At 43.2% G+C, this 17,581-nt stretch overlaps 1 protein-coding gene across 6 annotated transcripts in view; it reads right to left on the minus strand.

Annotated features, from left to right (window-relative positions):
• The window catches only part of RIPOR2 (RHO family interacting cell polarization regulator 2), a 107,174-nt gene that overhangs the window by 36,125 nt on the left and 53,468 nt on the right, over positions 1 to 17,581 (minus strand). For 2 of the 6 annotated variants that reach the window (XM_021528660.3, XM_021528656.3), the window contains exon 1: positions 15,484 to 16,067. The exons of 2 other annotated variants lie outside the window; for them this stretch is intronic. In XM_021528660.3, the coding sequence (XP_021384335.1) occupies positions 15,484 to 15,571 (88 nt within the window). In that variant the 5' untranslated portion in view covers positions 15,572 to 16,067. Of the gene's footprint in view, positions 1 to 15,028; positions 15,344 to 15,483; positions 16,068 to 17,581 lie in introns of those variants that run through there. 2 more of the 6 variants (XM_021528661.3, XM_021528659.3) reach the window with 2 other exon arrangements.

A 17,581-nucleotide genomic window follows, 5' to 3' on the forward strand; every position in this document is an offset into this window, starting at 1 on the left:
GTACTCTGGGGTCTGCACAGCAAGTTCCCTTTGGGTTTGCAAATAACCTTCAGACAATTAGGCTGCAATCTGCATGCTCCCATACAAGGATTTGCATTAAAAATCTGGTCCAGAGTGCCAAGGAGCAGAAATAAAATCCCTTGCAAGTGTTCAGTACATGCATGGCTTGACAGGATCATTAACACACACACCCTGACAACATCTGGAGACCTAGGAGGAGCTAAACAACATTGACAGTCAGAGGAGATTTAGCTGCATAAACATCAACCATTCCTCAAAAAATAAGAGAGATAAAGCAAAACTTGAAATGGGGTGCTAATCACAACCACGCTGGCTATGAAAAGGGCTTTAGATTCAAAACTGTTGTGAAAACCCTAGCATCTTCTGCATGATGTCTCTTCTCTATTAATATGAATGGAATACAAATGGCTTTCACTCTGAACAGGATCTTAGTGTGCAAATCTGACTGTGCAGAAATACTGGAATTGTTTTGATTTTCTTTTCCTTTGAGCTAACTTAAAAAATAAATAATCTTGGAAAAGGAATGTACTTATTTATTTTCTTTATTTTGCTCAAGCATTCAGATGGCTTTGAAAGGCATTAGTAGCTGAGACTTTCCCCAAGATACCAGAAAAAATGTGCAAGAAGTGGAATTGAAATGCAAATTGAAGACCTGCCTGGAGCTACTTTTGCTTTGCTTTTGCATAAAATGGTCAGAACTCAGAGCCCAGATAGGCTTGTGGCCTCTCCCTACATATTATATATAATCTTGGTGAATAATGTATGTTTAATTTCTGTACAGAAGAAAACTGAGATAAAAGGAGGTAGCAGTAGGAACTGGTGAAATATCCCAGCTCTGTTCAGTTATTTTCCATTGGTCAGGTTAAAGGTTGACTCTATTGTACCAACACCATCTGTTCTTAAGATTTAAACTAATATTCATAATATGACATCTCAGATATTTCCAATCAACCTCAGAAAATTGCAGACTCTGTATCAGTTCCTTGGCCCAAATTCACAGAGACAATGGCTGCAATATGGGTATTGCATCCATGGATTATTATGATACCCATCTCACAAATACACTTTGAGTGATGAGTATCTCTCATGTTGTTGTCACATCCTCTGTTGAGAGGGATTTATTTTCCTGCCTCTTAAACCATTCACAGGTCTCTCTGCTATCAACTACATAAACCTACCTCTGAATTTAATAATCCAGTAGTATCCTGATGATGTGAATGGATGCAGTTGCTATGTAATTTCAGCAAAGCTCAGCCCCTGAGGATTCACCCAGATCTCTTACTGACCTGACGGGTATCCCCACAGCTGAACAGCGCTAAGGGCATTCTGGTGCTACACCAAAGGAGTGATCAAGTTTCTCAGTCTACATTTAACAGTTATGTGATATAATACTACTGTCTTCTACATGCAGTATAAATTTTGCTCTCAATATAATGCAAGTTGCACATCTAAAATTATATTAAATGCTTCTGTGGTTTGAGAGATCCACTTCAGCAGTGGACATAATGACTATGCTTACACTTTTAAATCTATATAGTTAATGAACCAGGGATGTTCCATTTTAAAGACACCAGTCTCCTTACTGCTAATATAAGCATGCCCTGTGTAGAAATATAATTAATATAATTAGTACTGCCCATGCTAAGTGCACAGCAGTTGAATGATGAGCCCATCAGTAAATCAAGGGATAAGGTGAAATTCTATCAGTACTCCTCTGCCCTATTCGCTGACAGCTTGCAGCAGAGAATGGCAGATAATTGATGATGTCTCTGTCCCCAGGGAAATAAAAGTCTCCCCTCTCAGCTCTTCTTTCAGTCTGGAAATGGGGAAACAGCTGAGCCTGAGCTAATGAGTGGGGAAGGGACAATCACTTCCACAGGGCTGCCCTCTCTTCATCACCCTCAGCACAGACCTCTACCTCCCACAGTGCCAAAATATTTGATAAACAGTGCTTGATTGAGCTAAGAGGGGAAATTTAGGCAGAAACACATTTGCTAAATCTAATCTAACTTTTGCACAGCCTTTTTTTTTTTTTTTTTTTTTTGCTTCTTCCCCATGACCAGTTTGGAGATGGCATGTTTTGCCCACCACATGACAGGGGCAAGTTGGTTTTGCTAGACATGTGCTAACAACCGTGTAAAGCTGCAATATACAGTGGTGATGGTGCCCTTGATTCTTCCTGTTTTCTCCTTGTAGCAGCTACAGTTATGGCTCCAGGTCTAGAATCTGCTGTAAGGTGTAAGGCAGCTGGCTGCAGCTGAGGCTTCGAGGACACTTCAGGATCATGTATAATTGCCAATTAAATGGGACAGGACTGAGTGACTGAAAGCATCCTTGATCATCCTTTCTTCCTATATTATTTTCTTTTGTGACACATGGTTCAAGGTTCATTCTGGATCTCAGGAGAGGTAATCCCTGCAGTGAGATAGTTTGTATGTTGATATATGATGGTCTGCAGGCTGCCTGTTAAAAATCAAGTGATAATTATTTAGATTAAGGTGAACTGAGGGGGTCCACTAACTAATGTGAGTGGATGGCTACAAAAGTCAACCAATTCTGTTTGGTGTGCTAGGAACATTTCTTACCTGCACACCTGGGATATGTCTGACAAATGGGCTGATATAGTTGTGACTAAAGAAAGAAAAAAACATTTTCCTCTCTCATCTATGCCAAGGTCTATATTCTGCTTATTGGGCTGGCTGCCCTACAAAGGAGAAAAACTCTTAAATGCAATGAGATGACATTTAGGACCATGCATCTCTCCAAAAGACAACCACAATTAGGGAACTTTTATGCCCTAGTAGTCATGTCATCCTCCAAAACAGCCAATGAAATTCTAAACTTACACACGCTCAGTGCCAAGCTCATTCAGTGCACCTCCAATTCATGCTGCTTGCTTTTGTAGCCTAAGTCTAGTAATTTTTAATATTTGTTTTCCAACTTCTTCCTTCTTATTTAGCTGAATCACTTTGGCAACACAAGGCCAGCATGGCCAGTAGCCCAAATAATTTCACCTGGAATCTATGATTTCCATGTTCCCTAGTCTCCCAGAAGGTACAGAGGTATGTATCTTGCATGAGAAAGCACACATCCTTTTGATTTTTTAAACATAAAAATCTGACAGTGCTACGTGGGTAAGAGTGCTCAGGAGCATTATAAAAATCTTCACAAGAAATTTAATTATTGCACAAGAGTTTTTACACTTTCAGGTCAAAAACTCTTAGGCATGAGTGAGCAGGCTCATAATTTCTCTATGTGTCAGGAAGATTTCTGTGCAGTGGGAGTCTCCTGGAAGCACATGTAGAAAGGTGTCTTCTCTTGGTCACTCAATTACAGGAATTAAAACCTTCATGGCACATTTTATGCTCTCAGTGATTGGCTGCTCCTCCCTTGTGCAGGGCAGCATTTGCTAGAGCTGTACAGACATGCAAACTCCATCTGAAGAACTATTCTTGGTTGCCAGAATAAAATCATGTGCATTTGTCCCACCCAAGTCCAAGGCTTAGAGATATTCCTAAATAGTAGCATATGGCTACACCGACAAGCACACTTCCCAAGCCTACATCAGCCGGTGAAAGGCCAGCAGACCCAAGAGCTTCACACATTAATTTTAGCATACAGAACGAGCCACGTGGGCTTACCCACATGGCTGAAGAGCAGTGCTGCACAGAGAAGGAGCTACAGGCTAGATGGAGCCCCCTCCTTCAAACAAGACACGTGGGAGCACATGGGACATGCTTGGGTGGGCATCAAAGTCATTGGTAGCCACAGCACAGGAAAGGAAACACCTGCTCTGCCTCAAGAAACTTAGCTGAGCCCACTGCAGATCATCCTGCTCTTGCTGAGGTGGTCTCTTCCCTCACCATGGACATCCTCGGCACTGATTATCCAGCAGGATCTCTCTGAAGGCTTGAGCACACTTCTCACGGATGACTTTATGTCCATCAGGGACACCACACCTACAGTGATTCTTTTATTAGCAGTATTTCAATACCTTCAATTCAGGTGGATTCCATTCTTACAATGCACAAAGAAATGTTTATGCAACTGATGCATCTTTTATAGCTCTTAAGCCCACAGCTGGGAGCTTTACTTTTTCATGCAGAAATCCCCACAAGCGAGCACAAGGTGCCATTACCTGTTTCTAATAAATGAAAATGTAATATTTCAGTACCAAATTTCAGCTTTTGTTTCAAATTGCATCAAGCCTTAGGAAAAAGGCTTGTACTTTATGGCCTCATTTCTGTAAGAACATTTTAAATGTTGCATGTAAGGGCATTTTCAATTCAAATGCTACAATATTTGCTAGCTCATCACTAGACACCCTGAGCAGAAATACAAATTGTCTACCATCTGTAACAGCCCATGTTGTTTTCCTGCTCCTCCTACCCAAACTACATGATGTACATAAACCTTTTTATTGCATAAAAAGCAATAGTAACAGTAAGAAAAAAGCTAATAGTCCAGGTCAAGAGCAAAACGTTAAAGTAGATATGACTGCAAATGCATAGAACTTGATAGCTGATGTTCCTACTGCAATATAGCTCCATATATTCAGTAAGTCATCTCTCACACCAGTCTAGGTACCAAGGTCAGCGTGAGGACTTTTCACTTCATTTTATTTTTATTGTAAAACATGCCTTTAGCATTAATTCTCATCACCTCACAAGAACACAGAAATAAAGATTGGCAGTAGCTAAGGTAAAAGCAGCACCCTTTTTGTCTCATACCACCCTTAGCTTTTTTCCTCCCCTTTTTGAATCTACTGCTTCACTAGAGCTCTCAGTGCAATGCCCCCGTTTCTCTATTTGTGCTGCCAGGGAGCCTCTGCTTAACCTCCCCTCAGAGAAAGACTACACTGCACCTTCCTCCTGGTACAGCTGAAAACCCAAGGAAAGGGAAATGCAAATGAGTTATTTCACTGTAATAAACCCAAGGAAAATAAATTTGATCCTAAACGGTTCAGCACACAACAGATGGGTTTGTGGCAGCTGACCTCCTTTTTTTTTTTTTTTTTTTCAGTTCTAACATTTATTTCACACTGGTGGCTGAGGTGAGCATGCGCAGGAGCCCACATGGAGCCCTCCATAATCTTTCTCCCTACAGCATTAGAGACATAGGGCAATCATATTCAGCTGGCATTAGCATAAATAAGCAAAATTTGGTCTATAACTGTACTTGTGAGTGCAGCTGAGGGATCAGAATCTGACCATCTAATTACATTTGACATTCATTCATCTCAAACCCACCCCAGTATGCAGAATTATCTTTGATTAGAAGTCAACTCCAATTCTACTCATCACTGATAATTCTCTATGTCAATGTAAGATTTAATTAAAACCAAAGACCCACTGCCATTCAAGTGCTGGCAAATAATCTAAAGAAAAAGCACTTCTGAAACACAACTGAGAACAATCCTCTCATGCTTTAAATCCACCTTGCACAAAATCCTTAACAAGCAGTTCAACAGAGTGGCTTGAGCACACAATTAACTACACTGTCATTGTGGCAGCACTGCACAGTCATAAAAGTGCAAGACTTTGGACAGCTCTGTTATCTATTCCTGCATCAGGAGATAAACTACTAAGAGCAATCTTCTGAGCAGTAGTAAGACTAGCAGGATGCAAAACAGGTTGTGGGAACTCCTCCAGCCAGAAACAGCCTGGCTACTTCTCTACCTCTTTTAGCATATGCCTGGTTGACCACAGATGTTGGGTGTAATTTTAATTTCTTAGCTTAGACCACAAAAAGTGACCAACCAAGAGTGGTCTCCCTTGACCCTTACTGACCAACAGTAACATCTGGAATAACACCCAGGAGTAACATCCAAGCACAAGTGGGGTCAGACAGCACTGATGCCAATAGATGCAGCTCCAGTGGGAGTCCTTTGGCAAAATCCATGATGAATCTGAGCAGTGACCTAAATTTGCACGTCAAGTGTAAGTAACACAGAGTGACTTCACTTTCTCAGACTGTGCAAGGAATGAATATAAAAATCTTCTCCATGATAGGAGAAAAAAAGCAATGGCTAGCAAAGTTGTCCTTGAGAATGCTGATTTCTTTAATTACTTTGCACCAACATTTTTGCTGCTTTATAACACTCATTTAATACAGATGGTAGCAGGATAGCAAGGATAGCAAGCTGAGGATACCATTTCTTTGCATCTGCAGGAAAGTAAATGCATCAAGTAAACACATGCAGGATGGTTTGGGTAACCAGTGGGCTGCTCTAGAGATTATTTGTTTTCCCTCAGCCAAGACAGACAAACTAGCTGTTCTCGGTATCCATTCCAGGTACGCTCTAATATAAGCATGAGTGAGCTAAATTAAACAAGTACGACAGGCTTTGCATCCCTGAAAGGAAAGTAAAACATCATTGTTGTCAAATCCTTTCAGCCACTAATGAGATACAAACGCTTTGCTGCTCCTCTTTAAATACATGGGATTAGGGTGACTTAAAACTCCATGGATGTTTATATGATCAGTCTATTTCCAGGAGTGTCGTAATGGCACGCTGCTCACTAAAGTACTGTTGAAGATACACCGTTACATGTCCTAGGATGAAAACCTTTAAAGCTGGATGTTCTCCCAGACATGAGCATTGCAGCACAGACTTATTTAATAATTTTTACACCTTACAAGTGTGGCCACTTAAGGAGCATTGCCATACAAGTCCTGTATTACTCCATTTACATTTGGCTATAGCATCTGTCTGAAGCTCTCTTTCAGTACATCAAGTAGTTGAACACTGTCCATGAGCAACCAAGAATGGCTGTCTGCACTGATGCAACTCATTTGTCTCTTGGCTTCAGCTCATTTTCAAATTCAAAACTTCAGTCTTCTTACAGATACAACTTTAAGAAATTTTATTTAAAGTTGTGGCAGAGTTCATTATTCTCTTGGCTACAATATTTTAAGCATTTAATACCTCTTTTAAGCATTTAATACCTCTTGAAGGCACAGGATATGAGTACATATCTAATATTATAAAACAGCCTAAACTCCCAAAGCACCACCATTTTCTCTGGTCAGGATCATTAAAGGATCTGTATGAAACATCTGAAAGAGGATAAAAGGGTAAGGGTCTATGCTAAGGTCCCTCTTGGGAAAAGCTTGTGTTAGTGACACTGGTACTGGAAAAAGAAGTCTTATGACCAATGTAGCAGCTGAGCAAAATAAAAAATATGATTGTTATGTGTAGACTGCCAGAGGGCACAGCTATCCCAACCTTGTCCCACACAGTTATCTTGTACCAGGTATCCACAAAAAGAGCAGAACAGCTTTATAGACATACAGGTGTTTACAGGAACCACTTGAAAAAATATCTAGATTTTTAGGGAGACCTGCTCTCCTTGCCACCATTTTCTGAAACCACATTTCATTTCAACACTTATCAAGATGACTCAACAACGTGCAAATGGAGCCCAGAAAACCAGCAATATTCTGTGCTGCATGTGGGCAGCAGGGTGAGGGACACTGCCCTTCTGCTCTGGTGAGACCCCACATCAAGTACTGCATCAATGTCTGGGGCCCTCGGCACTGGAAAGACAGGGACATGCTGGAGTGAGCCCTGAGGATGGAGCACCTCTCCTACAAAGACAGGCTGAGGGAGTTGGAGCTGTTGAGCTGGCAAAGAGAAGGCTCCAGAGAGACTGAACTGTAGCTTTTCAGTACTTGAAAGGGGCTTGTAAGAAAGATGGAGTCAAACTTCTCAGCACGCCTGGTAGTAATAGGACAAGGGGCAATCTTTTGTAACTAAAAAAGGGTAGGTTTTGACTAGATATAAGGAAAAAATTATTTACAATGAGGGTGCTGAAACACTGGACCATCTACAACAGAGTGGCTGCAGATGCTTCATTCCTGGAAACACTGAGGTTGACTTGGACTGTACTTTGAGCAAACCTAGTCTACTGGAAGGTTCCCATGATAAGGACAGGATTGGAAGTAGATGGCCCTTAAAGGTCCCTTAAAACACAAACCACTCCAGAATGCTGAGATTCTCAGTACAGAAAAGCTGTTCTCTCTTGATTCTGCAATGGCTTTCTGCTCCTTAAAGGAAGTTATGCTAAACAGTCACTGGTGCAGTTCTGGTTTAGGCCACATAGGGCTTTCGTACACAACTACTGTGCGTATTTTGGGAAGCATGGACCAAGGATCATTCCCAAAGCAGTCCTGATGTACTATCCTCCTCTGAAAGGCAGGAGAGTTTAATGCCATAGATACAGGCTGGTCTATGTCTGCTGCTGTTCCTGCCCAAAACATTTGCAAATGTCTGTAGTTTACTGTCACAGACAAAGCCAATGCAAACCTGATGAAACTCTTAAAACTACAGCAGGTAGATCTAGTCAGGGTTAATTGGCAAATTTAATTTTTAGTGGACATTAAAAAAGAACCAAATCCTGAGTTTAAAATGCCATATGCTCCAGCTATGCTATAGGATTAGTTACCATTTGAGTTTTCTAGACACAGAGACATTACATAAACTAAGCATGAACTGAAAAGATCGGACAGTGCTTTTTGTCACTGAACTACAAGGTAATTATCTGGTGCAACTTTTCATGAAACAAATTAAGGCAGCGCATCTTGGCTCATCCCTGCTATTCCACAGTATGCCATTTAAAAGAAAGACCTACTGGGGCCATTGCAGGCTAATGACAAGCTTTTAGGAATGACCCCATCGCTTGTCCTCTGCTGCCCTTCGTTTCTTCCTTCTCTGTTGATCTCTGCATTTTCCTAATCACGTCATATTAACAGACCATTATTAAGGATATAGGAAAAGGAGAATATCACAGCTTTTCATGAGGATGGACAATTATTTTGTCCCTTTGCCAATTGAGGCCATTGTCTTCCTCAGCTGCTGGCAGCATGACATGCCCACAAGAAATACAGTGTCTGGAGGAACCCTGTGTACAGGGTTCAGTTTAAGATAGAAGCTGCCACACAGGATCCACTGCTGCCACCTTCTCTACTAGGAAGGAAGATTATTTTCTTCTTAAGGGTAGAGCTAGGAGAGAATGGGGAAAAAGCAACCTTTTGCTGGTTAACTGCATATGAAAAGCCATCTAACCTTCAGGGAACTTCTGTTTTCAGCACAGGGCATGGAAATCAAATGTATTGAAAGCACTTCCAGTCCAGCACTCTACATAATGGAACAAGGCTTTGTGGTCCAGCTGTCATATAGGGAGATGATGACAAGATCTCCCTCTGATTTCAAAGAAAGCAAAACCTCAGTTTATGCAGGCAGATTTTTAAGCTGATTATTCTCTGGCCTCAGCTGAGTCTTAGCATTTTTAATACAGCTTTGGTTTGGTTTTATGTAGCACAGATGACTTACTGCAGTGAGCAATTCCAGCTCCTGGTTTTATTAATCTGAACATCTAATAAACTAAACATTCTTCTCTGTTTATCTTAGGCAACATCTCTTCTTATACACAAAATTTTGTTTATATCTAAGTAGATGTGACCTGCAAGTGTCATACTGAATTCAAGAAAAAGCCTCATGGATCAAAGAGCACCTCACAGCCAACTCTTCCAATGCCACCAGCACCTCTGTGCAAAAAACCAAGTCCTTCTTTGAACTAACAGAACACTGTTTTATGGATGCACTGAATGAGACAAGGAAAGGGCAGTCAGTCATGCAGGGCAACACTTTACACACTTAATTGAGCATTGGCAACAGCATTGTTGTCACCCACTGATGTGCCTGTTTGGTTGGGAAAGTGCACAGGTTGCTGCCCTGATCCAGCGATGCTTACAGGGGTGACCAGAGAAAAAGGTGCATCCATACCCAATGAGACTCACTGGCCAAAGATTACTTGCAGGGATATTATTGCACAAAGCTGCAACATACACCACTACTTCTGTACCACAGCTAAAAAGTTTTAAAATCAAACATTTTAAAATTAAATACTAACAGAGGATGTTAAGATGCTTAATTATGGAAAATACATTTTCCTTCATGTTACACAACAAGAAAATGCCTATCAGACTTGGAATAGAGAGCTGCACTGTCTACCCTACCTGCCTGCAGCAGTTATCATAGACCACTGTCACCATGTCAACCCCAAGCACAAGCCTTGATCCTCAAGGCTTCTAAGGCACCCTCAATGAGTGCATTCACTATAAGCAAAAAATTTTTTCCTTTGTTCAGATTTACACTTCTAGCAGATGCAACACAAATCTGACAGTGAAGAAAGACACCTCACTGAGGCACAAATCAAGCAGTTTTGGCTGGTTAGACAGCAAGACGTTAATTTGGGGAAAGAGAAGGGAAGATCTGGTGTTCAACCTTGCATGTTCTGTTGAAACATGAACCTCCTGTCACTATTTACAGATGCTTATTTGCCTGTCTCCTACAGATTTCATTGAAAAGCAGTTCCTTCTTTTGGTCAGCTCAAATACAAATGTATAAATAGTAAAAGATAGGGCTGGTCTAGACTGGTGTTTTGTAGAGGCAAAGGCACAAGCTAAAACCAGAACTTTCGTGATGACAAGATATTTTCTCTGTTGCAACTGCTTCTTGGAGTTAATGGATGACTAGAAGTTTTCCTGTTGATGAGAGTTTTCAGGACAAAGTCATCTGTGACAAATCTCTGGGTGCTGCAGCTAGATGAGGTTTTTGAATTTAAAAAAAAAAAAAAGGTGATTACAGAAGGGATTATTTGAAACAGTTCTGGTGTTAGTGAAGGTTTAGCAGCAGGATGCACAACCTGGAAAGTAATAGCTGCTGCTGCAGTTAATCAGGCTGTTTGAGGGCCAGGACAGAGGGCAGGCTGTGAGCAGTGGGACAGCAGTAATGAGATGGTTGGCTCTGCCAGCCAAGGTCAGCTTACTGGAGGCATCAGAGACCAGAGAGCTTCTGATGCTCTAAAAGAGCTGAAAGATAAAATGTATTATTGTGACTACTTCATGTGTTGCTCTGGTTCCAGGGAACTGTCAGCTTCAATTTGTTCCTCCCATTGAAAAGAAGAAAGATGCTCGAATACTCCTGTGCCAATCTGTCATTTCTTTTGTGCTGGCCAGGAAGTAAAAATTACAGGATACCCTTGCAACAGAAGAAGACGCAAGAAAAAGACAATTTTAGGAAAAAAAGGCCAGTTACTTCTTGTGCCATGCTTAGAGGACTCACTTCTTGAGTCCACTGGGTGCAGAGCCTGTATGCAAAGAATAAGGCAAGGTCTGTACTTGTGGCTACCAAAAAGCAATTCAAGTACACTATGAACCTGCCCTTCGCCACACCTACCAAATCCCATGGGGCAGCACGTACTGGGATTGTCATTTTTGATCATGGTTTGGTTCCTGGAGACTAGCTATAGCTCCCTAATTAACCTGGATGGGACTGGGGAGGTGGAATCCTCTTTATTCTAAACAGCACCAGAACCAGCAGCAAAAAGACTTCAAAGCCAGAGCTGAAGAGCAAAAATTCTAGGGATTTAATCCAAATCCCCTGGATGCAGACTTGTAGTGATAGGAGAAAGGGTAATGATTTTAAACTATAAGAGGGCAGATTTAAGCTGGACATGAGAATTGGTTTTTTTTTTTTTTTTTTTTTTTTACAGTTAAGGTGGTGAAACACTGGCACAGGTTGCCCAGAGAGGTGGTAGATGCCCCATCTCTGGAAACATTTAAGGTCAGGTTGGAGAGGTCTCTGAGGAACCTGATCTAATTAAAGATGTCCCTGCTCAATGCAGGGGGCTTGGACTAGATGGCCTTTAAAGGTCCCTTCCAACCTAAGCCATTCTACGATTTGGTGAAGGCTGAGCTAAAACTGGTACCTCACGGGCTGTAAAACAGGAGCTGAAGGTTGTCTGTCCCTAGGCTGCCAAATGGGGATAACTACAGTTCCCAGAAAATATTACCTGGTACCTGATGTTTCCTTTCCCCCTGAAATTCCCACCTGGAAGTATTTCAGGTGTCAGAACACCAGCTTTATGGGAAGGGACAGGACAGGATTCAACCAGCCCCAGGCCAGCTATACAGCCCACACAGATGCAGGTAAGTGAGGGCATGAGCAGCATTTGCACTGAGGAGTGGAAATAAAGCTGCAGAAGAGCTGTGGACAAGAAAATGCAGTTTCTGTTTGATTTGGGATATGTAGGGAAGCACAGTCATGGAGCTCAAACTGAGCTGACTGCCCAGCCTTAGTTAAGCCATTTCTGACATTAGGCAGAGAGATATAATATGACCCAGTTCATTGCCATCAAGGTTGGCTTCTGTTGCCGATCTCCTTCCAGCTCTCTCATGGGGAGCTGGCAAAGCCCATCCTTCCATTCCTCCTCCAGCAGCCTGGCTCCCCTGCTCACAGACTGCCCTTCTGCCTGTGCTCTGGTGTAACACAACTGTCTGAAGGACAACATGGGAAACGAAGATGTTGGCAACTTAAATTCTCATTGACTCTGTCATGGGTTTAACATGCAGCCACCATGGTTTGTAAAGTCTCCCAGGGCAAAATTGCTCCTGCTCTCAAAAGACTTCACATTTGGCTTTAAATTCCAAGTGGGCCGTTCTTTGCCTCCTGAAAGGGCAAGCACATCTTGGAGTCAATGCAACAATCAGTGCAAAACTAGTGGAGGGGAAAACAAATTCAGTGTGTGTTCTTTAAGATTAATTTTGAAAATCTCTCAGTAAGAAACTCCTTTAGCAACCTCCCTTTCAGAAAATCAGCAGGCACTGTAAGCTGAGTGAACAAAACAATGACCTCCAAGCTCCTGCTAAGTGAGAAAATAACCATTTTTTTCTCCTCTCATTTTGTTAATAGAGTCATCCAGGAACCACACAACTTCAAAGTGATGTAACAGGCCCCTATCTGATACTAATTCTCATCCCAGTGCTCTCTAACAAGCCCGTGCCAGGAGTGTGTGTTCAGGCATTGCTGTTTCACTTCCTTCCCTGTCTGCTTTCAGCTGATGCTCTGTGCAGGCTGAATGGCCACAGACACAAGCTGTCTATCTCCCAGCTGCTCACAGCCTAGTTTGCCTGATGAAAACTACCCCAGTTAAGTGGGTTGTCTGCGAGCAGCTTGTCACTGCCACATGTATAGCATCAGAAAAAAAAAAGTGTCAAACCAGCCATCCCTTTTTTGGAAAAAGCCAATGCTGCTTATAGCTCTCACTCCCACTTCTCCCAGCAGGAAACAAGGCGGCTTCCCCAGACCTTTTCCAGCACTGCACTTTGTGTGGAAGTTACCTTTCTGCCTGTTCAGGTTTAAAAATATCAAAGAGCAAAAGGTAACCCTGTATGGCACGTAAACATGCCACTGTGAGCTTTGAGGCTGTGCTTTGTACCACTCTTAGCCCGAGTGTTTGTTCTGTGATACAGGTGAATAAAATGGTCATGTGCCTTGAAAGCACATGGGAAGAAAAGCACCTTTTTCACTTATTGATGCTCCTTCACAAAACACACACTTCTCCACTTACAAGTTTCAAAGCATTTAAGAAATATTAATTCTGCAGCAGAAAAACCTCTAAGGTATAACTGTCCTGTCATTCTAGAGAGGAGTAGCAACATGCCAAAGCTAAGTGCTCTGTTTCTTATGCAGGATCCTGGAAAGAAATTTAATATATTGTTTTTTAAAAACAAAATAAAACAAAGAAAATCCCCAGAGCTCACACTTCATCAAGGAAATGCAGCTTGGATGCTAAAAGTCAAACCAGCATCAAGTTATGGATGCTGGGATCGTCAAAGTTCACTTTGCACAAGTGCTTATCTGCACTTGCAAGCAGTACAGACACCATCTTAAGTACTGTCCTAATCTTCAGGTATTAGCTTAGAAAACGCTGGATTTATGGGAAAAAAAGATAAACTTTGCTTCCTTTAGACTCCCACTGTGCAACATATATACCCACCCACGTTCATTTAAAAATTGAACAATCTGTCACATTTGCCCATTATGGTTATAAAGCAGAGCTCTGAACCCATCCCAGTGGATACCTTTCTGAGTCTGGCCACAAAAACCACATCACATTTTGTCTCTTCCCAGTGTGTGAAGATCTCCCAGACAGCTCGGCAACTAGCAAAGGAATCTTTCAGGAAATACACCTTCCTCCTGTCTCCTTCCTTAAGATCTCTCTTTGGGTATGCTCCTACTTTTGTTTATGCAGGAGAGAGATACTTGTGAAATGTAATTAACCACTGGAGAAGATGATGTTTCTGCTTGAGAGTGTGCTCTCTGCCCCAGGCTCCAGCTGCATGACAGCAGCTCAAACACGGTAATCAAAATGAGCGTGGCTGAATACATGGCCAGATTAATGAATCCTGCAATTACACTGGGAATACACTCAGCTCTTCCCAGAGAGATGGATAAAAGGGTGCAAAGGCAGCATGGCCACAAGCACACTGTTTCCAGAAAGCTTTTTAAAACTTTGAATGAGAGACGCCAAAATGCTCGGCAAACGCAGCGATAGAAAGACTAGTCACAGGATTAGGGTGACCTTTTGTAACCAGGGCATTCAGAGGTAAACTGAAGAGCAATGCCAGCGTGTTATGTGTTTGCATCAGTCCTTGGAAAAGAGCCAGAGGACTGTAAAGGGAACTTAAAGAGGATCTAAGCTCTCCTCTAACCAGTAATACCATAAAAGCCCACTGGAAATAGAAAGACAAGACCTGAGGAAACGCCGAGACTTTTTTATGGAAACAGGGCTAAGCATTGCCACGCTCTGTGATAAAATATTAAGCCAGCTTCATGCCCCTCAGGGAACACCCATGGTCAAGATTTTCTTCACAATCACAGCCTAAAACCATGCCCGGGACGCCCCAAAAGAGCACCTTTGCCTTCCTCAAAACCTCGCCGCCGCCGGCAGATGAGCGGGGTTAGGACCCGCTCCTGTGAGCGCGGCTCTCCTGCCCCGCAGCCCTGGAGCTGCTCTCAGCCACGTCCCCGTTCAGCAGCGCCCCTTTCCTTCCTTCCTTCCTTCCTTCCTTCCTTCCTTCCTTCCTTCCTTCCTTCCTTCCTTCCTTCCTTCCCCCGCGGGCTCGGGCCCCGCACCCCTCCGGGAGCCCGGCCGGGTACCTGTTGCTGCCGGCGGCGCTGCCGCGGCTCACAGCCCGCTCCGGGACGCCGCTCGCCCGCCGCCGCCCAGCGCTCCTCGGGCACCGCAGTGCCCCATCCCGGGCGGCAGCGCCCGCAGCTGGAAAACTAATAAACAGCGAATAATAATTTATATATTTAAAAAAAAAAGATAAAATTAAAGTTTTAGAATGAAAAAAAAAATAATTAAAAATTAGGAGAAGCGAGAAGAGCTCGTCTCCCGTCGCCGCGCACCGCCGCTCTGGCAGCGAGCGAAGCCGCTGCCGGCTTTTCCTTGCGGAGCTGCGGGAGGCAGGCGGAGGCGGAGGAGGGGGCGGGCGGCCGGCCGCGCAGCAGCGCCGCCTCCGCCCCCACCCCGCGGGCAGTGCGGGCTGCGGAGCCCCCCGGGCTCGGCCCCGCGGGATGCGGCGGAGCCGGCGCTGCCGGTGCCTCCGTACCTTTTTGGGAGAGGCGGCGGTGCGGCTCTTCCTTTTTTTTGTTCGATGCGTCTGGCCCCTCAGGCCGTTTGTCCCGAAGGCGGAACATCTGCAAAATCCCTCTGACCCTTCCCGCCTGGAATGGGGCAGGGAACGGGCTCCCGCAGCTCGCCTTCCCCGCAGCCGGTGGACCACTCGCTGCAGCCTCCGTTGCCTTCAGTAGTGTGTATGAAAGCTCTAAATTTGGATATTGGGCGGGCTGAAGACAGCAGTTAAAGGCGAATATAAATGAAATAACATTGCAATTAATGGACCTTGAGTTTCCTTCTTTAAGCGTTTTTCTGTTACCCCAAGAAAAAAAAATGGCAGAAATACTGTATTTTCCCAGAGACTCTGAGGTATTTTCTTCAAATTTAGTCTTCCTTCAAAAATGGATAGTCCTATTTACTATCAATATATCTCTCTAGAGAGATGGATTTTGCATATATTTGTTGCTATCCTGAGGACTTCTTCAATTCTCTTCTGTGACTTTTTTTAATAGTGGACTTTACATCAGGCAACAGAAATACCAAACGCACGTTGTATTTTCTATTTGATTTTCTGTTCCTCTGCCAGCATTTAAAGCTGTCATAGGGTCCTTCAACAAGCTCCTCTTGTGCCTCTAAAACAGCTGCAAGTGCTTCTTTTCTGGGGGGAGGGGGGAGAGGGAGTGAGGGGCAGAGGGAATCCCTGGCAAATCTATTGGCCAACCCAATTCCTAGGCTGGTAAATGGACACTATTTGGAAGGAGGCTTGAGAAGTCAATGCTGATACCCTCCCCATATCCCTGTATCTTTTCCCTTTTAGGTCAGGACAGTTAGACTCACCACTTTGAATGCAAATGTTTTCATTGAGTACACTGACCTGTCACACAGAGGATGATGTTGTATGAAGAAGTTAAGCAAATGACAAGGAAGACAGAGCTAGGTTTTTTACAGAGCATTGTGCATGTAAAACAATCCCCCAGACTGTCCCTGACCAAAATTCCAAGCTGCCAATTCCAGATGACCTATCATCTTCAGTAATTTTCAGCAGGAATAATGAATATGAGTTATTTATACTGTATGCTGAAAATAAACCCTGTAGCCTTAGAAAGTAAAAATGAGACAAAATGACTCCAGATTTAGTAAAAGCAGAGAAGCATGCTCTTCACACTGGTGTGCAGACCTCTGGGGCCTAGAGGCCGTTTCCAAGGTTTCTGAGTTCAGATGGGCTCTACAGCAATCAAGGCTGTGGTATTTCCAGAGGCACCCATTTCTCCACTAGAAAAAGTGTAGGGGCTATTGCCAACACAGTGTCACTGCTGTAGCTCCAAGGCAAAATTTTAAGGGTGACCTTTCTACATCTCTGACTGAATGGACTATTCTCCCATTTCATGTGTGTCACACAGGATGTGAACTCTGAGGCAAAGGCGGAGGAATAGCTTTCTGGAAAAAGCATCTGTGCACTTTGGGATATGGAATGCCAGGGAAAGAGGAGAGAAAATATTTGTGGCAACGCTGAAAGCTATCATCATGCATACTTAATATGTATTTGAGTCCATTTCAGCCTTTTAGAGGGTGGCAGCTCTCACTGTGGAAGCCTGGTTATCTGTTAAAGGTTTTCAATGCCAGAGACTAATTGCAACATCTCACTTCAACCTGGAGCCTCCTACAGTTCTGGTCAATTGTTACCAACTCCCTCTGGCCTTTTTGATCTTATCTTGCAGAAGATTTTTTAAACTTAAAGTTGCAGATGCAAATTACCTCATTCATATTGCAGCCTCCTCTTTCAAGGAAATATCCTCCATCCTATGCAAATGCATGTGATAGGGATGTATGAGCTGTTTCTCTTGGTTTCTCAATATAGTTTAGCATAGCAAATGCAGAAAGCTACTCTCCTCCTCTCCATCACACCCAGCCCTACACACACTCCCACTTCTCTGCCCTCAGTGCTCGTTAAAACAGCTGGGAGACTGAGTAGGTTGATTAATGCTCTAGATAAAATCTTTGCCCCACTTAGTCCTTCTGGACATGTATTCATCCTGACACACATGCTTTTGAAAGGCTGGGACAGTCATTCCACGTGTGTCTTGTTTTGC

The sequence above is a fragment of the Lonchura striata genome, chromosome 1, assembly GCF_046129695.1.
Source record: "Lonchura striata isolate bLonStr1 chromosome 1, bLonStr1.mat, whole genome shotgun sequence".
NCBI lineage: Eukaryota > Metazoa > Chordata > Aves > Passeriformes > Estrildidae > Lonchura > Lonchura striata.